Source organism: Gouania willdenowi, chromosome 24, assembly GCF_900634775.1.
Source record: "Gouania willdenowi chromosome 24, fGouWil2.1, whole genome shotgun sequence".
Lineage (NCBI taxonomy): Eukaryota > Metazoa > Chordata > Actinopteri > Blenniiformes > Gobiesocidae > Gouania > Gouania willdenowi.
This window is the reverse complement of record NC_041066.1, coordinates 11276034-11301824: the sequence shown is the minus strand read 5'-3', so window position 1 is coordinate 11301824 and position 25791 is coordinate 11276034. Positions and strand designations below refer to the sequence as shown.

Below are 25791 nucleotides of genomic sequence, written 5' to 3'. Positions count from 1 at the left end.
CTCCGGGAGTCCTTGGACCCCAGTTTGAGAACCACTATGCTACAGAGAAGAGGCTGGTCTCAGAGTGAGGGAAGTGAACAAAAGTGCTTCTGATAACATTTTATTCATTCAGAAGGGTCACATGTAAAATGTCTCATGCTCTACAAACAACAATGCACACTCACAGATATTTAAATAGTTTCAAAAACATTATTGGGAATTATCATTATTGTCATTAATCAATGTTTTTGTTAGGGTAAGAAAATAGTATTAATCACACAGAGACAGAGAAGAATCAGAATCAGATTAAGTTACAAGCTTAAGGCCTGAGTGTAATAATAATAATAACTGTAACACTGTCCTAAAAAATTGAGGAAGGGGAAATATTTTTAAAGTGGAACTAAACCCCCCAAAAACAACTTTGGTGGTTTGTGATGTTTTGGTGACTTCTTACATCATAAACCTCCACTGTTGGCCCTGCCCCTACTGTAAGAACTATTACCTGCCGACTCTGTAATTTTTCGTGAGCATCGAATTTCCTGACGTATATTTTTTTCATTTAAAGTTGAGGGTGTAGATTTGTTTTTATTCATAAAGCCTGAAATAAGGTGTTTGCTTAAAAAAAAAAAAAAAGCAAATACTGGTAATAAATTTAAGTTTCTGAAGCGGGGAGTGGTGCTGGTTCATATGCATTCACGGTGGAAAAGAGAGTATAAAAAATACAATAAAGTTTAAAATGTAAGATATCTCAGCCAGTTTTAATAGTAGAATAAACAGCATAAAGTTGTATTTTTCTTGGAAAACTGCTAAATTCTTGGAATGGCCAATACAGTAGTTCTGGATAATACAGTATGTTAGGTTGGATTGAGAGGATTTCGAATAGAGAGGTATAGTGCGTATTAAGCAGCTAGTTAGCATAGCATATCTTTAGAGATTATATAGTCTAGACTGGGCATTTTTTGATATTCCAGCCTAGACGCACATCAGCCAAAATCTCAGGGTTTTGCTACTTTTTAAGTAAATCAGTTTCCATGGACAACATTTTCTTAGTAATACTAAGTCACAATTGATTCCTTCCACATTTAAAAAATAATGTAACTAATTTGGTAAGTGTACCAAATAAATGAATGATTGTGTGAGTTCTTTGTCTTCCATTTGATTCCATCAGATTAACATTTTCTGCTTTCTTTAGAGTATTTGACCTAATTTTTGTTCCATATTTCACACAAGCCAAAAAAAAGAAATACATTTTCCAATTTTTCATTGTCATTAAGGAGCGCGTGATTTTAGAGAAACGTGTTGTGAGACGTGAGAGTGTCACGAGTCAAATAGTTACGGTGCGCAGCTAGGGTTTTTCATCAAGCCGACGCTGTGCTGAACACTTCTCAGAGGGGTTTACATGTCTTTCTCTAAGAAGATCACTTGGATTGCAGGCACGAACGCGGAGAGCAAAAGAGACAATGGTATTAAAAGATCAATACACCAGGTATGTGGACTGGGGGACAGAAAAAGAAACTTCACGGGTACAAAAATGAGCTAAATAGGGATTGGTAAGAGCCCATTCAATCAGACTGAGATAAGTCTGCCTCAGAGGAAGAGAAGAAGACATCTGACACATGTGTGCAACAAGTCACTGAGCCTGCAGTGCTTTATCAACCATGTGTGCATATAATATGTGTTACTTTGAAGCCTTTGATATTGAAGATTAAGTGTATCCAAGCAGCTCTGACACATTTTACTGTTGCATTACAACGTGATGCTACACACAACAAGAGTGAGCTGTTCACTTCCTGGATGCCAAATGTTACGAGACACACTGACTCCTTATTCTCTTTTCACAACACAAGAAGCTATTGATAAAAAAACAAAGGTGTGCCCAATGCTACGTTAATGCTTAAGATTGCATTTACAAACCATTTTAACATGACATAGTGGTTCACTTCACACAAAAGAAGGCCGTAGAAATTTTTTAGAAATTACTTTATGAGCTGTGCGCTTATCTACAGTCCTTTGATGTCAAAACATGAAAGCTAAGAATCAAAATGCTAAAGACATGCTACTCATGAAGTGGTTTGCCGCATTTAAAACACAGTCAATACTTTTTTTTTATATAGTAGTGGTTTTGTTTTTTCTCAAGACCTTTATCCAAAAAAGTTAACTCAACCCTATTTATATAGCGCAAATTACAACAAAGTCATCTCAGTGCGCTTAACAAAATAAGTCCATAGTTAGAAAAATGAATCCAACAAGATGCGCATGAACAAGCATTTAGCGACAGTGGGAAGAAAAAACTCCCTTTATTTTATAGGAAGAAATCTCCAGCGGAACCAGGTTCAGAGGTGGCAGCCATTTGCTTTGACTGGTTGGGATAGTGGACAGAAGGACGAACAGAGCAGGATAGAAGGATAGACCATCCGAGTGTCCCAGACTAGTTGAGCTGCAAACTATCGATCAGGAATCGCCTGCTCCAACATCAAGACACCTGAAACAGAAAAGAGAGCCCTTGGAGGACGAGGAGAAGGCACAGACTGCAGAAAAAACACTATGATACGCTTGTTCCGAGTGGTTAGGTTAATATTAATATTGAACGTCTTGCGGCCTCCACCATGCTCTGAAATGCTACCACTACAGACAAGGTTTTGTCTTGTACTGGGCCCAAGTAGTGATCTCAGCAACGATTACTACAGAGGGGACCTTGTTCGCTTTAAATGATTGCAATTATACGACTGAGAGACTGAGACTGAGAGCTCACAAGTCAACGGAAGGCTGACTACACGTGTTTTGTTTTGATGAAAGCAAGCAGATATGATGTGAACTCATTAGCTGCAACTTCTTCAAAAATTAATGGTGAATGATGCGTAAAGTGAGAGGTATTTCTGACTAGAAACCAGATAGACTGATGTCCCAGCATTTTCATTACATAAGGCACTGGAAAAGATTTCCAAGGAAGGAAACAATCCGTGAGCTAACGCTAAGGTGCCTGTACTACAAAGCTGGATAAGTATATCTGGGATATCTCTCCGTTAGCGGGCTTCACATAGCCAAACATTCTCCATCAGAGAACCCATGTCTTAAGACGCAGAATATAAATATGTTTACTATAAGCGAGGTGATTTCAGGCTGCCTAAGTGCGCACTCCTGTGACAGGGGTGGAGATTGCAGCGTCAGACCAATCACAATCACGGACAAACTGTTGAGAGCAACTTAAGTCAAAGTTGAGGAATATTTCTTCAAAAATATGAAGAATGAAAATCTATTATTTTGACCAAAAACAACACTGTTGCTGCAGAAAAAGCAGGAAGGAATGAATGCAGGCAAGAAGCTGTTGACTGTTGAAGGGCAAAAATGTGAGATTATACAATATTAATCCGTCAGATGATAAACGGACAGCGCACTGATCAGTTTCATTTTATTACATTACAGATGTGTTTCTATTCAGGTAGTTCTACATTTATCACACACACTGTAGTATGTTCCTGCTGATGCTGTCTGCGTCACTATAGCGTATGTATGAATGAATGATTACTTGATCTGTCCGCAATACGGAGAGTGCCCGACACAGGCATCATCAGTATCTGACTCTAGATCCGTCCATCAGATATAAATCTATACCTTTCCTGAAGGATGTTATCAGTAAATGAAAGGATTGCATTTATCGATTAATGTTCTTTCTTTCCTAAACGCAGCTGTCAGATCTGCACCAACCAGGACCTTCTAAGAATGCGCGGGTCATTTTCCAAGAGGACTGATTGGTCAGGAGGCGGGGCTTTTGTACTCACTCAGATCTTATCCACTTCATAACCTGGTCCCGACCAGGTTAGGTGTTTAGCCTAAGTTACTGCTGTGATTCAGCCTGGTAAAAGGTTAGCCAGTACAACACAAAGGGAATTAATCCCAGAAGTTAGCACAATAAGAGGAAATCCAGCTTCGTAGTACAGGCTCTAATTGTTTGAAGTCCAATTAAAGTATGAATTAATAAAGAACAATTCCAAGACCTTCATAATGTGGTTTTGAGTACTCGAGTTTCTGTTTTTTGTTGTTTCTGAAAAAGTTCATAAATGCATTCATTGTTTAGATGAAATGTAAAGTCATATAAGGTAGGCTTCATCGTGCCCGATGGAAGCGATTGTTCTCTATGTGTTTGCTCTGAATTCATGCTGAGGCTATCTATTGTGCAGAGACCTTGTACACTATCGAAAAAACATATCCTAGTCTGCAGTGCAGAGCAGCTGGGAGCACAGAACAGTGACAGTGACATGCTGAAAGGAAAATATATCTTTTCAACTGCACTTTTGCCATATAAAGCACTGTGTGTGTGTGTGTGTGTGTGTGTGTGTGTGTGTGTGTGTGTGTGTGTGTGTGTGTGTGTGTGTGTGTGTGTGTGTGTGTGTGTGTGTGTGTGTGTGTGTGTGCGTGTGTGTGTGTGTGTGCAGGTCTCCATAATGAAGTTTCCACAACGAGATGCATGCACACCCTGGAATAACCGGCGGCCGTTAGCCAAAGCAGCCAATTAAGCAGAATTGATTTGCACACTTCCCTTGTCGGCCCTCGGCTGCCGCTGTCTCTGTTGAGGAATCAGGAATCAACCAGGGGGCCCGTGAGGGATTACAGGCAGCGATTGATGAGCACCAGTTGGTTTTATTGGTGTGTGAGTGAGTGTGACAGGCAGCACCCATATCTGCTAATGGTCCTCTCCACACTAGGCTAACACTAGTACTTCATGTTAACCCTCCTATTATCCTCAAATATTACTAACACATTTTACCCTCGTGGTCAATCTGACCCCAGGAATATTTGCCTCCAGTTTTTCAGTATATTTAGTGTTTAGAAGTACACAAAAGTTCAAATTAGTCTCTTCAGGTGCTCCGTTGATATCTTTATATTCTGTTTTGGTCATTTTTTTCAATCTGTTTTCATTTTTCTATTCTCTATTACGTTTTTTGAACAATGACGTCACAGTATTAGCAGCGGAACTGCCAAACTCCAGGTCCAACACTTCGAGCAATCCGGCATTTTTATTTCTCGCTTTTATTTTGTAGTCCAAGCTCAAGGATGCCGAAATTACGAGAGGATAAGTCAAAATGTTCAGTTGTTGGATGTAGTAACCAACACGCTTCATTACAACGTCTCCCAGCATCAGAACCTTTTCAAAGTGCCTGGTTGGGTTTTATTTTTCACGGAAATGTACCCACATCTGTGGGTAAGGTCATTTTTGTGTGCGCAAAGCACTTCAAGGATGACTGCTTCAGCAACCTCCACCAGTATAAAGAAGGATTTGCCGAAAGACTTTGTCTGATCGAGGGTTCAATTCCTTCTATCTTTGGAGACGACAAACAGAGCACTTTGGTAAGCTGTAAATAACAAGTGTGATGATAATACGTCCCTGTCATTGTTTCGTTAGCATTAGCAGTTGCACCGCCTTCATATGTTAGCGCTGTGTGCTCGTTTTAGATCCTTGATGATATGGCCTACGTGGTTTAATTTAAGTCTTAAGTTTTCATTAGTCATTTCATTTTGCCGTTTTTGTCTCCGAAAAGACTATTAAAAATGCATTACGTGCTTGGCACTAGCGTTAGCTTGGCGCTTGTGTTAGCTCACTTGTTAGGGTTCTGCAGGTTCATCATCATTTTCATCAAGTCTTCCGTTGTTGACATTTTGTAAATAACGTGTGAATAAACATTTTCTGCGCCGCTAAATAATCGTATCTCTTCTATCAAACTACAAAAATGGCCGAACAGGGTGGAGTTGAACCGAGTGTCACCTCTGCAACCTGGAGAGGGGGCGGGGTATGAAGTGTCTCATTTGCATTTAAAGGGGCCGCACCAAAACAAGCTGCTCTCAGAAGTACATCAGAAAAGGGGTAGAAAAGGTGCCCGTGGAGCTATAATAATGAGGACCCAAGCATTGCAGTTCCGCTTTATATAGACCACAACTGTATGATTTATATGTAAAAAAGGAAGGACTTAAATGCATGATATGTCTCCTTTAAAGGAACCCGCTCATCCGAGCATTCACGGAAACTGACGATGACTGACGTTATGTTTAATTCAACATATTTCATTCACCTAGGAATGCTGTGTGCGGTTGTACATTTGTATCCCTACAATGTTATGTAGGCCTATATCTTGCATAAATGTAAAGATTTCATAAAATCATATTTATTTTGGATTAATGTGGATTTATGAGAGGAAGATGAGCGTGAGCAACCGTTCTCAATGCAATGTTCTTTTAGTTTCACTTGTGTTCCTCTTAGCATGGTAGCCTCTTTTCCTTTGATTTACATCCAAACCATGTGATGTTTGAGATTATATCAGCGGTTAGAGGCACAGGGGAAGTGTTATAAATGCTCTTTTAGTAGTCCATTTTTGGAAATTTGTAGTTTTTCACCCCCGCGACCCTGTCAAACAGGAATAAGTGGGTCTGAAAATGGATGGATGAATGTAGTTTTTCACCATGGCAGATGTCACGAACCTTCGCTGCCATCGGATTATTACGTCACCTAGTGGAAATGCGTCTGATTGTCAAAACAACGTGATGACCTTTCCCCTAACTCCCTTAGGAAGTCACCTAACACCTTTCCTTAATCCTGTGACGTCATCCACAGGGTTATAGAAAAGTGGATAGGAAAGGAGATAGGAGGGACTATTCGGATGCAGCCACATTCTCCTTTACTTCACTTTCACTGTGAAAGAGCTGTTCCCAAACCTCATTGACAATAAACCTTATTCTCGAGGACATTTTCAAGAGAGAGAGAGTGTGTGCAGATTTCAATACACACAAAGCACAATGAGGAATGATTTGGATAAAACATCATCATGATAATTTAATGCTTAATTGATTGTACCCATGCATCAAATTAGGAAAAGTCATGAAATATGAAACAAAATAGAAAAAAAATCAACTATTATTATTTTTATCAAATGATAAACATTGAATGGGGTCAAATTGATCCCAAGGATAATAGGAGGGTTAAATTAAATTGTACTATTGATTGAAAAAGTGTGTGTGGACTGCTTTTATCAGTACGCAAAAAGAAATAGCAGAAATATCTCCCTCCTCCCCATCCACAGAGGAGTAGGACACCCCTTCCCACAATCACACCCCGAGGCCTTAAGACTCAGTGCTCTTTCCTTCACGCCTCTATAAAAAGAGAGTTCCTCCTCTGAGGAGGCAACAGCAGATCCTGCTGAGCACTTTCATTACAGAGAGCAGTAGAGCAGGAGAGGGACCACCACAGGGACTCTCCTCTTTGGACAAGCTGTGGGGAAAAGGAGGAAAAAAACGACACACCTGGGAAGGAAAAAAAAAAAGGTAAAAATGGTTTTACATTAAAATGTATAAATACGCTTTATTGTTATTTGCATGGAATTTTTTTAAATACATTTTTTGAATTTTTTGAAGAAGAAATCAGTGTTGCATTGACTATAACTCAGTCATTGATTAACTAAGCATTTGAACAATAATCTCATATTTCAACAGCTATTCAATGATCACTTGATTAATATTATTATTCATAATAATAATGACAATAAAACATCTCGTTTGATGATTTATATAAAATGTCAGTGTTTTACTTAACTTATTATGGTGAGAAAAGGTGGATGAGGCTTAAATGCAGCCTTTAGGCTTCTTCCATCAGTGTTAGTGGAGGGCAGAGCTCAGCTGAGTGAGTCATACTGTGGGAGATTGGAGACGAGTCTCCGTCCACAGAGATTCAAAGGTAACAGCTCTGTAAGGAGTCACGTTTTGAAATAATGGCGAGACCAGGGAGAAATAACAACATCCAATTTTCCTACTTTGCATTTGGACAATAAGTATTTCGAAACAGAAGTTTATAATTAAAAGTTAGGAGGATGCAGGAGATTCCAAACCAGCTTCATAACAGTGAATAGCTAGAATTTCAGTAATGTGAAATGGAAAATCTTGGTGCATAAATTCTTTAAAACATACGTGCGACTCAGATGAATGCCCCACCTTTCCATAGCAACATGTTGTCCAGTGTACACCTATTGTTTCCACACTGTGTGCTTACATACACAGAAGGCAGAACAAAGAATGAGCGTGACCATGATCTGTTTCGCTTAATGGTGATCCAAAATGTTTAGCAGGTGGTGAAAAAAGATAAATAAAATCATTCCACATTCAATGAGAAAACATGCAATTCGGCGAATTTATGATTTTTGAAAAGACTTAAAGGATTTCCTGCCGCTACAGAGACAAAGCCGTACCGCAAGTGCTTGTATTCAAAAACAAACTATCTCACGAGAAGGCAAATGCAGGGAAACATAATGCTTTGAGAAAAAATAGAACTGTTTTCACGTGCAAATAGCTTCAGCTCACTGAAATCTGGTCTGTGACACACTTTTGGGGCCAACGCCCACAGGTTGAAAAGCACTGCAGCCCTAAAATAAATGGCAGGATTTAGTTGTTTATTATGAAAATAACATGAATCAACCCAGGCTGCAAGAATGGGAATCGTTCACGATTGCATTACATCAGAGGCAAAAAACAGCACATTTTTCTATTAACATGCTGTTTTTTTTCCATGTTTTTCATTGTTCTCAGTGTTTATTTATTTGTTTATTCATCATCTTAGTGGGTCCGCTTGTAAATATTTTCTCTGTATCTTTCACCATAAGAGTTGTCTCTTAATTTTGTTGTACCTTATGTATAATGACAATAAAAGCATTCTATTATATTTTTTTCTACATTGTCTAAAACTATGACACTACGTATTAGTCGAACTTCAGTAATGATGAGAATATAATCTTCTCCTATGACATCAGCGTTGTGGTCGGCTCTAAATGCAAAGTACAGTCTTCCCACACGTCATGAGACCAACGTTTACACTGAGGGATTATATTAACAGTGTCTGTAGCACTGATACATAAAGGGAAGCGATGAGCCAAGATTTAGAGATGAGGGGTTTCCGTTGTGATTGGATGAGGTTGTTTTGCTCGTTTCGGTTTTAGATTGTTGCTGTTTTTTTCTAATTGTTTTTATTTTATATACACTACTGGTCAAAAGTTTTAGAACACCACACTTTTTTCATTTTTTAATTGAAAATTATTCAGTTTATTGTGTCATTGCACTCTGAAATGAAAGCATAGAACAAATACGCAATTTGAGTTGAAAAAGAAATCATGGAATCCATGAACAATACTGTTCACCTAATGCTCATGAGGGTCTGGTACCACAGTGTGTTCCAACACTGCTTTTATACAGAAACAGGGGTTTGGAAGGAACCAAGAATTGTTGGAAGACCTTTATGACATCCGTTGACATTTGTTAGGATTCTATGGGGTGTTTTGTTTGTTGTTGTTTTTTTGGTTTCTGTAGTTGATGTTTTCTTTTATAAAGTCTTATTTGATATTTCTGTTGTTTTTATGGTCTTATTCTGTCCAGGGACTGAAGATGAAAACTCTGGTATATTTGATTAATGTAGGCCAACAATATCCTCTTAAGTAAATCTATTCATAATAATTTGGGGGTTTTTTTGTTTGTTTTTTTTACTTTTCTTTTGTTGTTTTAGGTGTTGTGTGGAGCTGTACTTTTTTTTAAAGTTCATAGGTTGCGTTTTTTCTTTGCTTGTTTGTTTACATGCTTGTTTCCTGTTTTTGTTTGATTGTTTTCCCTTTTTTTATGAGTTTGTTTTTGTTTTTTGTTTGTTTGCTTTTTTTCCCAACTTTTGTTTCTTTGTTGTTTATTGTCATTTTATTTTATTTTTTTAACTTTTTGCTAATATACCAAACAAACAAACAAACAAACATAAGTTGGACAAAAAGCAAACAAACCAAAAACCAATACAGATAAACGAACAAACAACACATAGGAAATAAGCAAACAAACAAACAAACTAATAATTAAATAAATAGGATCAGCTCTTACTATCTTTCCTTACATGCTCTAATTTCATTTATTAACGAGACAGCTTTTGGATTTCCTTCACTTGTAGTTTAACGCTCAATCTCTTACAGGCGATGAGGGTGGATGAAGAGCCTTAGATAATAATTGGATAACTACAAATGTCACATAAATGAAACACATCGAAAACATTTTTCTAGTAGCAGTTTTCATTACTGCATGAGGCTAAAGGTGACAGGTGTCTCATAAATGATCAGAAGTTCACAGCTTTACTCGTGCCTGTCGCAATTTATGGAAGAAAGTCTGAACCGCAACCTGGGTCGTGATTTCCTCAAGGCAAACACTGTTTCCATGATAGGCTGCACACATCTTACGTAGGAGATTATGTGCAGAGCTGTAAAGAGTAGTGATATATCCTACTCAAGTAGAAGTACTGTTACTCAATTACAAGTACAAGTAAGTCATACATAAAATACTCTAGTACAAGTAAAAAGTAGCTCAATTAAATAGTACTCAAAGTAAAAGTTACGAGTTACTTTCACCCCCCACGTTTATTGTTGGTAATAAATCTTTCCATGGTTCCCTTGCATACAGTGAACATCTCATGTATAAACTTAAAAAGGAAGAGACCTAATCTTGCACAATTGGAACTTGATTTATTTTCCACAATGGCATAAAATAACACCAATGAATTCAATTAAAAATAAAACAACATCTCAGCTTCTAAGTATAGCTACATTTATGAATTCTAAAAATGGAAAAATACGTTTAATCTGATTGGTCATCTATGATGTGACGCATTTCCCAGATAGCATGCATACGTCTCGCCGAGGTCGGCCTCAGATCGTGCGTCGGCATTCTACTCCTTATGCATCAATTTGTGTGTTTTTTTTTCCCCCATAATTGGTGATACCACTTGAAAAATTGTAGAACTGTAAAATGTCACTTCTATGAAGCTGTTTTTGTGCTGGGGCTCTTTTGGCTATGCTGCTGAAAATACATTCATGATCATGAACTGTGTCTCTCTTTATTTTGTCCGCACATAATAAGCTATTTCGTGGTAGTATATTGTGTTGTTGTTGTTGTTGTTGTTGTTGTTGTTGTTGTTGTTGTTGTTGTTGTTGTTGTTGTTGTTGTTGTTGTTGTTGTTGTTGTTGTTGTTGTTGTTGTTGTTGTTGTTGTTGTTGTTGTAGTATTGCCATATTCCTATCTAATTGAATGATCCAAGCTAAATAAAGGTTCATATAAGCTGTAGAGAGGCCGCGCTGAGCATCTTTAATCCATGCCCAATGAGCGAACGCTCTCCATAATACGTCTAGCCGTTGCAACTTAATTCATCGTGCCGACGTTGGCGAGATGCATGTGTGCTACCAGGGTTGATGTTTGGTCATTTCTTTTTTTGTAGTTTCACAATGTCCGTTAATAATATTTTACTCAGTCATGGTTAAGAAGTGTCGAAATGTAATTAATTACTTTATTTCTTTTAAAACGTACTTAAGTTCAAGTAAAATTACTGATTTACTAATATACTCAAAAAAGTACAAGTACCCATAAAAGCAACTCAATTACAGCAACGTGAGTACTTGTATTCCATTACTTTCACCTCTAATTGTGTGTCAAAAATGTAATGTACAAGAGATTTTTAGGAACCCTGTCATAGTTTATCTTCTTGTCGTGTGTTTCTCAGCATCTGCACAACCACAAGTTCTCCAGCTGTTTCTAAATAAAGGATACTACATTATACTCCTTTTAAACTAAAAAGATCTCCTTTCAGAAACCATACATACACCAACACATTTCCAAGTCTCAGTAAAAAAAAAAAATGTAAATGATAAATATGCACAATGTTGCCAAGTACTTCACTCACAGCTGTTATTATATTAGAGCATGACACATTAAGAATTCTATGCTTTCAAAGAAGCTCATCAGGTTAGATGATGCCGTTAGGAAGGAGTACCACAAGTTCAGCTTTGAACAATACCTGTCTTATTTCTGTATACAGAACAGATTATTTCTCACAGTTTATGAAATAATGAAATGCTTGTGTGTCTGTTTGTGAGTGTTACGGTAATTAAGGCTTCTAATGAGAATTTCTCCTCTGTTTTTTTTTTTTTGCAGCACAAAGCCTCCCAGTGTTTGAGTTCCGAGCACCAGTCTGAAGATGGTGTGTCTGTGTTGGTTGTTAGTGGTGGTGGTGGTGGTGATCAACGTGTGTGTCCCAGGCTCTGTATCCATTTGCTGGGACAACTCCATCTGTTATAACCTGAGGAACAAGGAGAAGATACTGGTATGTGTGAGTGTTCACTCCTGTGGTACCGTTAGAGACTCCAGTCAATTCAACCACAACTATAGTCAGGACTGGAAGCATTAACCATCGGACGAGTTCAAATAATATGTCCAAAGTCCCAATTTCAAATTAGTTATTGCAATGGTTAATTAAAATATACCCAAATGACTGGATAAAAAACAACTTAAATGTGATTACCTAAGCTGCAAATGTCAAAAGTGGCCTTTAAGCACAAGTGTCAAACTCAAATTTGGTCCATGGGCCCAAAGAAAGATTTCATTCAAAGTAATAATTACACTGTAAATCACCAAATCTCCTTCCAAATTGCCAAATTCAAATAAACTCCACCAAAATATGACCCATATGATGGGGCTTGCAGTACTTTTAAGTTGCAAACTCATGGAACTTTGACCGATTGCTTAACATTCAAGATATTGACTTACAATATTTGCTAAATGTGAAAATGAAAACTGGGGAGGCACATTTTTTAATTTGTACTTTATTTCCTTCACAAAAACATGGATATTTCTGGTCAGGCCAATTTGAGATTAAACTGGGTCGTATGTGGCCCTTGAACTAAGATTAGCTCGACACCCCTGCCTTAAAGGTGCAGTCTGCAACTCTTAAAAAAGTGACTTTTTGTCTAATTTGCTAAAGCAGTCACTATGTAAGGACAGCTTTACATGAAACTAGTAGATTGTGTGAAAAAAAAAACAGGCTCATCTAGTCCTCCCTGCCGCTCCTGCAGCCTTTGGCAGATTACCAGAATGCACCGCGACTGAGCAAAAAGAACCAATCAGAGGCAGGATTGTGTTTGATGGGCTGTCTGACAGCTGTTGCTCACAGTCCCCGCCCCTTTCCTGGGCTGGAGCGCCATCTTTTTTACAGTGTATGGTCTGGAGGAGTAGAACATGGAGTTAGTGACTTTTCTGCTTGAAAGGTAATTACTGCTGCTTGATTTACACTATGTTTTATGTGTAATTGTTACACTAGAACTCTGTAGTGCATGTGTTGTTCATGTGCCTCCATGTGGCTGCTGTAAGTGACACTGTGTTGCTGCTGCTGTTGCTGAGATGTGTGCACATAGAGAGAGAGAGAGGCGCTCCAGTAATGTGCTTTTAACAGTGCATGTTATATTACTGTGATGTTGCTGTCTGGCTAACGTTAGCTTGTTAGCTCCTCTGAGGGAGGGACTTTAGAAAGTTTGGAGGCAGGGCAAGAGAGCAGCGGGGAGGGAGGGGGAGAGAGGGATCTGAAAGTCGCGGACTGCACCTTTAAAGCAATTCACAGCTCTAACCAGTATGGAACAAAAGCACTGGGAGAGTACAAACCTCTGCCAAGAGCCAAATATCTTCTTTGACAGATATTGTCAGTTTTCTAGATCAGTGATCCTAATCATGGTACCATGATCATTCACACTTTAAAGGTTTGGAAGACATTTCTATCATGTGCGTGGGTGAGCTGTAGTATGATCAAAACAGGAAGTGAAAAGGAATTTATGACTAGAGCATGTAATGTGCAAAGTCACCAGCAGTCACCATTATTCTGGATCGTCCCCAAAAACTAAAAACTTGTTTCTTATCCCATTTTGGATATTTCCTGCAAGTTCAATCAATATCCGTCTTTTAGTTTTTGAGTTGGACCGCTTCCTTGGCAGAGTTAACAAATGATCCGTTATTACAGTTGAGAGTGTGTGTTGAAACTTTATTGGCCTGTTTCTGTGTGAGCCCTGAAAATATCTGGTATGTGCCCTGCCTTGCATCCTGGGTAATCTGGGATTAGTACCTGCAACCTTAAACAGCAAAAATCTGCAATTAGGGGAAAAAATATATGCAAAAAAAGATAGAATGTTTTAATCTAATCAGATTGAATTGTGATGTGGGTACAATTCATGGTAACACTTGACTTGAAGTTTTATACATAAGGCTGACATTATGCTGTCATTATTAGACTGTCATTAACATGAATAAGGTGTCATGAAGGCTGTCATTAAGTGTTGTTTGCTAAACTATGACACCTTTCACTAAATTAGGACACCTTTGGAGCTATGTTGGCATTTTTTGGGTTGGGTGGCGGGATCTAGAGGGGTTAGGTATGGTTAAGGTTAAGGTAGGGATAGAAAGGGGTAACAAATGGTTAGGGTAACGAACAACACTTAATGACAGCCTTCATGACACCTTATTCATACATATGAATAGAATAGAATAGAATAATCATTTTATTGTCATTGCTCAAAGTACAACAGAATTGCACACGCACCTCCCAACAACATTCAAGTACACTTCATGTTTATTGAGAAGCAGTTCAGAATTTAACAAGAACATAGGCACAAATGCGCTTTTTTTTTTTTTTTTTAACAATACAAACAAACCCTAACCCAAGTACACGTCAAAGATTCAAGCCACACAGACACAATCATCATAAAAACAACATAAGGTACAGTAACAATCTGTCGGAATAAAAAGTGAATCAGTATAAAAGTTTATCCGATTAAAAGTGCATGGGTATAAAATATTAGAAAAGAGATAAATTTAAAAAGAGACCGTTTTTCATTTTCCCTATATTAGTAGTGACAACAGTAAGACGGGTGTCATGTCACAATAATGACAGCGTTATTGTTCTGTGATTATGCATCTTGTTATTAGTATTTAAAGATGTCGATTTGACTTCTTGTTTTCAGATGATCTTTTGTTAAGCGATGCTAATGCAGGGTGTTTATCATGCATAATGGTGTTTGTGTTTCCTCCTCAGGACTGTGTTCACCTCTGCCTGTCTGTGATTCAGACTGAAATCCCAGAGCTCAGAGCGCTGACCCTGGGGGTCAATGATGATGTCACTGATGACCTCCTACACAGTGTGATTCTTCCACCTTCATCCTCTGAAGATGATGACTATTTGGCCGTCCACAATGACGTACGGCGTGCTAACTCCATGCAGAACTCCCAATGGAGCCAACCTTTGGGGTTAAGGGTAGGCCCGAAGATGAGGTCCCACATAAACCACAGACGCTCCTATTCTATGGAGCACTTTCGCTGGGGGAAGCCGTACGGGCGTAAACGCCGGCCTGTGAAGGTTTTCGTCTCAGCCCTAGAAGGAGGAGGGTCCTCTGAGGGTCTTTTTCCTGCTCAGGTTCGTTGGCAGAGGAGCCTCGTGGAGGATGACACAAACAGGAACGCTATTCTAGGGGATCCACATCAGGGATTCCTAAAACTAAAAGCCTCCATCAGGTCCAAGTCGCAGCAGAGAAGAAATCAGAACTACCGCATGAATCACTTTAGATGGGGCGACCTAGCATCCTCTAAACGTCACCTCATGTTTGGGAAGCAGTGGGAGGAGAAACCTCAGAGGCCACAGGGCAAGATCTACAGGAACATTATAGACGTGCAGAGGATAGTGGGCCGAGTGGACGACTGAACTTAAACTCAAAGAACTTATTAGTCACTGCATGTTTGTACCTTAATGTCCTGAGTTTAAAATACAGATGGTGAAACTTGGAAGACATAATAAAAACCCTGATGCATGCACTGACTGCCCTCCTGATCTTCACTTTGCTCTGTCTCAGTAATGCATCATAAAAACCACCAGTTATATTCACAGCTACAGTATAATGGTAGCAACACCTTCATTTAGAAATAGAAAACGCATCTAAGCAACAACTAAAGGATTGACCTGCATCACCTCAGGCTTTGTAGCTGTTACCAGCCATCACATTGCCTGTGAGCAGTTGTGGCTACAGATGTAGAGTGAATTAACAAGCTGTGAATTACCTAGCTTGAGGATATTTCACTTTGCTTTAAATAGTTACTCTTTATTGCCAATACCGGTGTAAAAAAAATGTGACCTGTTTTTCACCAACAAAATGCCAGCTTTTTAGTGCCGTATCGGGGCCCCGCCCAATACTAGCATCGGTATCGGCACAACATTACTTGTAAGGGTGTTGAATGTTTGATGCAACCACGGTTTAAAAAATAACCTCTGATAAAAATAAAAAATAAATCCTATGCATCCTTTAACAAGCACTCCAGGCTATTTTTAAAAGATAACAGTTTAACAATCCTTCAGCATGTATTGCTGTAACTTTGCCACTTTTAAGTTAATTTATAATTGTTTAACATTTGAAATTGAGGATATTGGCTGATTACAAGATATTTAACATCAACAATCGTCACATGATCGGTAAGTCACAAACTGCACAATGATAAACTTCATTTCCATCATATGCTCTTACGTGGCTCAGCTGTGCAAAAAAGAAAATTCTAGAATATAAATAATGTGCATCAGGAGACATCTGACAGATTAATAGCTTGTACATTATTTACGCACCATTGACAGTGAAGGCAAAAATTTTTAAATCTTTTTTTTTTTTTTAATGAGAAAATAATTACTATTTTTGGACGCTTTTCTTTCCAATTCTAAATTCCTAATTTTCCAGCCACGTTTTGTTGGAATTAGAGTGGGTCTTCCAATAACCGAAAGGTTGGGGGTTCAAATATCGGTCTGGTCAAGTCATTGTGTCCTTGGGCAAGGCACTTTACCCACATTGATGAATGTGGTGTGTGTGTTGGTGGTGGTCGGGGGTACCGATGGCGCACTAGTGTATATGAAATCCAGTGCATTATTATTAACAAATCTGTATTTTCACACCAAGTATATTTAAAGTCTCCATCTTAAATGCAACTGAAAGAATATTTAATGCTACTAAGGTTCCACATAAACATGCCAATACTAGTCTTTTCATTCACTGAATTCCCGTTGAAGTTCAGAGATATATTTCATAGAAATATGGTTGCAGAGATAATTTTTGTTTCCAGGTAAAAAAATAAATATATTATTTCACTTTACATGATTAGGTGATCTTGTTTTATTTTTACTACAGAAATACTGACAGCATCAAAAATCAGTGATTGTAAACATTCTTTATCTGTTTTGTTATTTTATTTGGTGGAAAATTGCAATTCAGCTTCCTGCGTTTCACAACGACACCAGGAATGTTGACCCCATTGAAAACAAACACCCGAGTAATTATGTTTTCGCTTTGTTTTTTAATGGTTAAACTTAAATTTATTGTACAACACAGCAATATTACTGGCATGCAAAGTCAGGAATAACAGACCTAAGGCATTTCCTCCATGTAAAAGCTGCCTTTGTCACTCAGTAATCCAGTTTTTAAAGTGCAAGTTCACAGAATGAAGAGTTGACCAACAGCACTACTGTAAACAGATCTATCAACCAGACACGTAATGACAGAGAAGGAAGTTTGGATTCGCATCTGTTCAGTTATACACAATGCGGTGACGACACGCAGACAGAATTACACATCTACAAACACTGAGAGCGAAAAAAGTTGTTTACAAGGTGCCGCTGGAAGCGTCAGACAGCTGCTTGTTTCCAAAGACGTCCCTGGACTCGAGTCCGCAGAGTTTGGTCTGAGGATCAATACTCACACGCAGGTAAAAACAGGCTAAACGTGACACTCGTACGTATGTGAGGAGGACAAAACACCCCGAACGAAGCTATGATGTAAAAAAAAAAACTGCAAAACTGACAGTCACCTGGACGACGACGACACATGACGAACCAGACACTGGTGGTAAACGAAAAGGCTGAAACACAATTCATTCACAAACAGTAACACAATGAAGAGGCCGTTCAGCTCCTCAGAGACGTCACCAAATCAAACAGCATCAGCACAGCGACGGATAAAAACACACAGCTTGTTAGTCGCACTGCTGCCAGATTATTGCCATTATACTTGTTTTATATACACCTGTGTGCACACACACACAGATAAATGGCTTTTTAGAATCTAGACGAGCACACAGGGTGGAGTATTGGAATGACCAGGATGGAAAAGCAGTGAAAATTATTAGAAACGTCCATTTCTCGGCCTCATCAATACATGTTTGTATAAGCTATTATCATTGAGATAATGTGTGTTTCTTATGAGTCGTTTAAACCCTCTAAATTCAGGTTTTATCACTTAAGAGATTTTTAACAACAGAACCAATGTAACAGCAGTCTAAAATTAGCATATGCACCGCGCACGTACAATCACACACATACACACATCTGTACATCTGTTTGAAGACTTAATATATCTCTGTATATACACATTTATACGCTAAGGAGAAAAATAAAGATTTAAGTGTGTATCTAGTGTTTGATCTGGTAAACATAGTGAACACTATATCATATGGTCCTAACAGTGGCACGGTGCGATTTCTTTAAATATGCGTAAACTATTTATTTATTAGCGGATAAGCAGCCAACGCAACAAAGACTAACAGATGAGAATAGCACTTCTGGCTAAGACTAAGGCCAAATAAATCAACTGCAAAGCATTTAATGAGGCAAAGAACACACAGAAAAATAAACATTAAATAAAACTGTCACACACACACATACACACACACTTATATTGGTGTTAAAAAGCATATGGTGAAAAAGAAAAAAATAGGTTATGGGACACTGGACAAACTAAACTTTAATAAGAGGTGGAATAGTCGACACACACAAACACACACAAACAACTGCAGTGCAATTCAATTTTCCAGTTGCATCAAACATTGAAAAAAACTAATAATCTAGTTTTTAATTAACTTAAATAATCAGACTTTTTGGCCATTATTAAAAAGAAAATCCAACCAGTGGAGTTTCAACAAACATCTGAGGAGTGTGTATCGTAGAGTTGTGTGCGTATGTGTTTTTGTTTTAGCTTTTTTTTTTATGATAACTTGACCTGTTTTGGCTGCAATCAACAGAAAAGGAACAAAAATCTGTGAAGTCAGACCACACAGTGCATCCACGGATAGAGTCCAGATGACTTTACAGTGAGAGTCGGCTTTTCCTGCAGAGCTCTGGCTTAGTACACGCACAGGTCAGGGAACTTCATTTCATAAATAGGCACCGATCTACTCTGGCTCTGTCCGTAACCTGACGAGATGGTTCCAGATGGGCTGGGTGGGGGTCTGGAGCAAAGAGGGAGGAACGTGTCATCAGGATGTCCAGGTCTACATCAGTGTGTATCTGTGAGTGCCTTCAGAGTCATTACCTGATTGTGATCTCAAAAATCTGATTCAGTTTGCTCTGCAGCATCGAGGCCTGAAGAAGACAGAAGGAATCAATAAAGCTAATTAAAATAACTAAACAAAAAAAATACCTGCCAAAGTCTTTCCAGAAAACTGAAAAAAATAATTGTTTTTTGTACCCTGGCACCACAATGGGCAGCTATCTCCTCAAAGGGGGCCTTCTGGAACTTTTCCACCACCTGTCTTCTTCGCTCCCTCTCCTGCTCCTCCATGCCAACACTGTCCACTAGAGGGAGACACACACAAAAGAAGTCTTTTTTTAAATCCAGAGAAACACTGAAAACTCTTCAAGGGTTGATAAACAGCGGACATACCAATGGCATTTTTGAGGGTTTCAAATGTTATTTCCTCTGCTGGCGTCCTCTGCCAAACAGAAGAGAAACATGGTCAAACTTTATATTTATATTCATTTTACATCATATTTGTCAGTGGAGAACTGTACTGGCATCAGGGTTGAATAACGCTGTTTACTCAGTGAGAGAAAGTTCCTAACCCTCCTCCTCACCTCTTCTTTCTCTGGACTGTTTCGAGACTCAACTTCCACCTGGAGTGAGATGGTCTCCCCGATGCTCTTCCTCTTGGACAATCGGTCCTCATCTGGAAACAGAGCGCAGAGAAGAAAAGGTGAACAAAAACGCACATAGCAATATACTGGCATTGTGCAATAGAATGGGGACCTGAGCTTCCAGTCAGCTAGCACCTTACACTTTAGCATTTAGCACTTAAATTAGCACTCCAACACTTCACCATTCACTGTGTATAATTAGCATGTTGTTGTTGTAAATGCTCTGCGTTTAATTCCTATTACCAATGTTTTTGTTTTGTTTTTATGTGTTGACACCAACCTGCTAATGGGACAGGTCTGATCATCTGATCATCTGGATCAGATGAATCCAATCCGATGTTGCTTTGAAAAACCGGCTCAAAAGTAAGATTGATTACGTCATTATGGATAGCAAAAAAAAAAAAAAAGGATTACCAAATTAAATTAAACCTTTTGAAAAACCAGGCCCTGGCTACAATCCCATGTATTTACATGTAAATGTTTATTTATACATTTTGTACAATTTAAAAAAAAAAAAAAAAAAAGATAAATCTCAAAGAACGAAGTGAGAACAGAGTAAGGAACTGTTTCTAAATAAATGGTTTGTTACCAGTATATTGTGGCACATATGGGGTGGCCAGTCTTTCAGTGTTGTATCCACTTCCTCCAAGGACCTCGGTTATCTTCGACTGCAGGAACAAAACATCTCCCTCTACCTTCTCTAGCGAAGATGCCAGTCTAAGAAGTCATAGTATAAAATCATTTTTAGCATCTTTAAAATATCCAATCTAAGCCTTGAATGAGCAGAAACATACTTGGGATTATCAACAAATACGTCCTCGGGCAGAAGGTAGGGAGTGTTTTTCTGTCTCACCTCGATTACCTAAAGGCAGATAAACAAAGAGTTCAGTACCAACCTGAGGATCAACACCGTCAGACTAAAAACAAATGCAGAGCCACACCTCGTGGATGTGCTGACAAAAGGCTGGAACAGTGGTGAGCTGACAGATGAGGTTCAGGTAGGCAGCAGCAAGGGCATGAACAGCACAGCGCGTATAAACAGGAAGGCCCTCATCAGTGGACAGAGCCAGGTCCTGGCAGGGACATAAAAACATCCGAAAAGGTCATTCTCCTGTTTAAAGTTGGACACGCACTTTGATAATAACGCGACGGTCTGTTGAGAAGCAGAATGAGGGCTTCAACTGCTCGTACATGCTGGTGTCTTAGATTAGCTGGTGACTGTGTGAATCTGACTGCCAATCAAGGTGCAACATTAGCAAAAGAATGCGCAGCCATCTTTGGAATTGTCTTTGTGTTTCCCATCAGTGAACGTTGAAGTTTCAACATTGAAGCAGGTCAGTGTAGGTTTTTCCGTTCAGAAAGGGATTAAAGAAAACAAAAAGAAAAGTGGGGCTATTTGATTTCCATTTTAAAGTTCAAAAGTTTAGTTCAATTTTTTCAATTCAAATCAAATTTATTTATATAGCGCAAAATACAACAAAGTCATCTCAAACTTAACAATATAAAATTCATAGTAAGAAAGAAAGAACCCAACAAGATTTAGCGACAGTGGGGGAAAAAAAAAATAAAACTTCCTTATAAAGTTTAGATGAAATTGAGGTAATTTATTTTACAAGGGTAGAAAAGAGATGAACAAAACTTTAAAAATCGGTTGATTTTCAATTTAACAAAAAATAAAATGTAAGAAAATTTTTTTTTTCTATACTGTGTGATTAAAAGTTGCCGTTTTCAAAGTAAGAGCGCGTTTGAGGACGGTGCTGTGTAGTAGAGAGAAATCATTTTTTCGCGGCTGTGTAACAGATGTTGATAGACATAGATCACTACGTTGATTTTTCCAAATAATATAAAAGTGTGTCTCAGGGAAAACGAGATGATACATGACACAAAAACCTCTTTCATCCCCACTTTGGTGTGATATGCATGGGAGATTTCTGCAGAAGACAAGCCTTGTTTTATCATGTCAAAAATCATGTCGGTGTAAGGTTCCGTAGACATTTTAGCCTAGGCTTGGGAAACCACATGTAGATGTCTTTTTTTGGCAATATTTTGGCAAACTTCCTCATACACGCTCTTTCTTTGAAAATGGCAACTTCCGGTCACACCATATGAAAAAACGGGCATTTTTTGTTTTGTTTCTGTCTTATAACATCACTTTTTTTGTTTCTAGAAACATCAAATGAAAATCACTCGGTTTTTAAAGTTTTGCTCATCCCTGCGTGATCTTTTAATTTTGAAATAAAAATCAAATAACCACTAGTTTTTTGTCTTCTTAATATATTTTTTCTGAATGGAAAATCCAAAGCAAAGCATACACTGACTGTAGAAGCTGAACTGGAACACCAGCTACACCTATGAACCTGCTTTATAAAAATGCAATGTTGACAATGTTGACATCTACTCTTAAATTTTACAACACACCTGCAGGTGGAAAAAACTCTTTCAATATCAAATCTTAAATCACCTGCAAGGCAAGTGCCAATCGAATGAGGTCCACCACCACCTCCTCGTTGGCCAGTTCCACGCTGAGGAGACCTAGGAGAGCAAAGAGGCTCTCGTAGTGTTGTCGGCCGCTGCTCTGCTCCTTACAGCCCAGGTAGATGTGTCGGTATAACTGCTGGCCATGCTGTGGGAGGACAAAATCCAAGGGTTTAGTTGCCAATGAAGAGAAATGACTACGCCAAGAAAGTAAATAGCAAAGTTCAAGTAATAAAACAAGCCAGATGTATAAACTAGAGGGGAATGAAAGCTTGTGTACCTTTTTCATGAATAAATTGTCCTGCCTGGAGCACTTGTCCACTTTGAGCTTAAGCATAGAGATGTCCGAGATGCTGCTACAGTAACAGAAAACATCACAAAAACACGCAGGTACGTCAGTCTCACTGGTATAACACAAAGCTGTGTTCATCCAAATCCAACCACACACCTTATGTTGGCGAACTTTGGCCTGTTATCATGGCGGTCGATGAGACTGAGAAGGATTTGGAGCACCAAGAGCCGAACCTCTGGATCCTCAGTCAGAGAGAAGGAAAGCAGAGGCTCCAGGAAGGAACTGGGCAGCGCTGTGAGCATGTTGGTGGTCTGGAAACCAGCTGTTACCTGCGCAGGTAAATAACACACACTGTTCAACGCAGGCAAATAGGAAACAAGGTCATAGCTGCACGTTTGAACTGTGGTAGCAAAGAGGCATCATGGCCTACTCCAGGGCTTTTCAACCGTTTTGGAGCCAAAATATATCTTTTCATTGAAAAAAATCCACTAAAAATGTTAAAATAAATCAACTTTGTAGCCTATATGAACAATGTACAGTCATTCTTCTCAAAGTGTCTTGAATAAAGAAAAAAGTTTTGGATTTGACATTTTTTTATTTATTTATTTATAAAAAGTGTAATGAATAATATGCAGTAATTCTTATCAAAGGGTCTTGAATACAAATCAAACAAAAAAAAAATCATCTTTTGTATTTTGCATACTTCATACACATCGTGGGAGTTTAAAAAATATGAAATATGATCAGAACTACAATTGAACTTTATTCTGTTAAATATTGTTTTGTTTTATATGAGGATATTTTTTATATTATACAATTTCATATAATTACAATATACCTTTGTTCTGGTTAAGACTCGAGCTGCAGCGTTCTGAACCAGCTGTAGCTGTTTGATGCTCTTTTGCGGGATTCCTGTCAGAAGACCATTACAATAGTCCAGTCTGCTGGATATAAAAGCATGGACCAGTTTCTCCTGATCTTTCTGAGCCATTAAACCTTTCACTCTGGAGATGTTCTTTGCAGTTCTATGCCGTATATAAACTTAGTACATAAACTTAATGTAATCTCACTCTGGGTTTTTATGGGGGAAAAAACAAGTAATTCACAAGTTCAACTTACCTGCACCAAAGACTTAAGCAGCATGATCTGAATCATCCTGGTGCCCTCAGGCCTGCCAGTGAAAAACAACTCATTAGGATACAAGCGTGTCCTTGCACGATACACATTATTACCAGAAAAACATGTTGATGTTAAAAACACGTGCAGCTCTTGATATGCTTGTAAATCAAAGAATATCCATGCATGATGTTAGAGTTATTAACTCACCCTGAGCCTGTGGAGGTCAGAGCTGGGTGTACTCCAGGAACTGGGATTTTGCCCATGATAAAGAGCATGACCTCTGACCTCTGGTAGGTTGGTAGAGTGTTGGCAAACGACCCTAAAGGAGAGAAACACATGCTAATCAGATGGCTGTAGAAAATACTTTTGATATTTTATTAGACAGGAGTGCAGCTCCTTCCATTTGTACCACTCCTCACCAATGGTTCTGATGACGGCCTCCTGCAGCTGCCGTTCTTCGTGGGCTTTGATGATCTTGGTGCCAATGTTGGTGTTGCCGTCATATGTGCCGGTTAATTCGTAGTCCACACTTAGACGGAGCTGTCGCAGCAAAGTGTTGAACACCTCCAACACTGTAGGACCTGAAACACAAAGCAAGCCCTTAAAGCCAGTGGTTCTCAACCTTTTCAGCCCGCGACCCCTAAAACAGAGACTGGGGACCCCCACTGTAACTGAAGGTGGTTAAACAGACATGAACATTGAAGAACAGTCATGTGGAGACAGGGCCATCTATAAGAGGGAATAAAGGAGAGAGCTTTTTGGGGCTCATCCATGAAGTCAGCAAAATGATGGTCCATTGTTTTATGAATCTGTGATAACCACATTTATTTATCTGAATAATATCCACTGTTATCAAGGAAGTTTATTATTATTTGCACTATAGTATATAGCCATATTAAAGATTAAAATCCTTGTTTTAATCAGATATGAAGAGTTAAAAGTGAACAAAAATGGTGGAAAAGGTGGTGAAATGGGATTTTAAAAACCACAGAAATTGGTTAAAAGTTGCTAATTAGAGTGGCCAAAAAAAGACAGAACAAGTGGTAAAAGTGGTTCAAAGTGTCAATATTGGAACAATTAGTAGGAACAATATGACAGTTTAAACTGGCAAATAATGGGCATGAAAAATCGTGAATGTGGTTAAAAGAGATTAAAAGTGACAATAATCGGTCAACATATGCATTATACATTAGGTGGGAAAAGTGGTGGAGAGAGTTTTTAAGTGCCAAAAATGTCTTGAAAATGGAAAAAATGTTATAGTTGCAGAAAAAGGGTAAAAATAAGCAAAAATGGTTGTTCAAAAAATATTCTTAGTTTCTTAAAGACATCTGGCCACCCCCTCCCAGTGTCTCGCGACCACAAATGGGGTCCTGAGCCCAAGGTTGAGAACCCCTGCTCTGGGCCTTCTGGTCCAATTGTAAGCCATCTTTACATTTAGTCCATTTAGGGTAAAAACCTACAAAGCATGTGCATGTATGAGAGGGACATACCTACAGACCCACTGGCTGCAATGGCAGCTGCTTCCAGCAACACTTCAACAATCCCAGCACGCACTGTGGCTGAGTTCTTGCTGTTGGCGTCGAGGTGGCCGAGCAGTTGTTGGATCACAAGGTGAGAGTGTTGGGACTAGAAAAGAGACGCACACACAAATCGATGAGTAGACAAATGCGCTTATCAAATCTGAAAAACCTTAAAGTATAGAAAAATGAACCAGGTGAGGAAAAAGCTTGTGAAAGATATGAAGCCTGAAGGTCTCACCTGGATGGAGTACATGATGATTTTAAAGCAACGCACAGCAAAGGACTTCCCCTCCCATAGAGAGTGGTTGTCCAAGTGCCTGGAAAACAAGGCAAATGGAAAAGATAAAGACAGAGGAGGAGGTAATACACTATCAAAAGTGATAAAAACTATGTTTACAAGGTTTAAACAATAAGGGTTTAGAGCAGTGGTATCAAACTCATTGTAGTTCAAGGGCCAAATAGGGACCAGTTCGATCACAAGTGTGCAAAAGAACAATTTGAACATTAAAGTCCCCAAGTGTGCACTTACAGTTATAAATAATACATAAAATAAGGAAAGCATCAACAATATCCAAGCAATAAGTGACAGATACTTAAATGTC

General features: G+C 38.7%; 2 protein-coding genes across 6 annotated transcripts in view; one reads left to right on the top strand and one right to left on the bottom strand.

Moving 5' to 3' along the window:
- Positions 1-7168: 7168 nt before the first annotated feature.
- On the top strand, positions 7169-15544 carry LOC114458067 (pro-opiomelanocortin-1-like). The gene is made up of 3 exons (XM_028440313.1): positions 7169-7290; positions 11962-12130; positions 14882-15544. The coding sequence occupies exons 2-3, from the start codon at positions 12005-12007 to the stop codon at positions 15542-15544; spliced, it is 789 nt and encodes a 262-aa protein (XP_028296114.1). The 5' UTR covers positions 7169-7290; positions 11962-12004.
- Positions 15545-17152: 1608 nt separating this feature from the next.
- LOC114457445 (protein EFR3 homolog B) overlaps positions 17153-25791 on the bottom strand; it is a 36624-nt gene continuing 27985 nt past the window's right edge. For 3 of the 5 annotated variants that reach the window (XM_028439247.1, XM_028439248.1, XM_028439249.1), the window contains 16 exons: positions 25428-25506; positions 25160-25295; positions 24089-24250; positions 23877-23988; positions 23670-23721; positions 22707-22879; positions 22539-22614; positions 22245-22406; positions 20725-20856; positions 20578-20645; positions 20373-20500; positions 19724-19815; positions 19533-19581; positions 19338-19444; positions 19182-19231; positions 18993-19098 (listed from right to left, as the gene is read on the bottom strand). In XM_028439247.1, the coding sequence (XP_028295048.1) occupies positions 18993-19098; positions 19182-19231; positions 19338-19444; positions 19533-19581; positions 19724-19815; positions 20373-20500; positions 20578-20645; positions 20725-20856; positions 22245-22406; positions 22539-22614; positions 22707-22879; positions 23670-23721; positions 23877-23988; positions 24089-24250; positions 25160-25295; positions 25428-25506 (1684 nt within the window). Of the gene's footprint in view, positions 19099-19181; positions 19232-19337; positions 19445-19532; positions 19582-19723; positions 19816-20372; positions 20501-20577; positions 20646-20724; positions 20857-22244; positions 22407-22538; positions 22615-22706; positions 22880-23669; positions 23722-23876; positions 23989-24088; positions 24251-25159; positions 25296-25427; positions 25507-25791 lie in introns of all 5 variants that reach the window. The other 2 variants (XM_028439246.1, XM_028439250.1) reach the window with 2 other exon arrangements.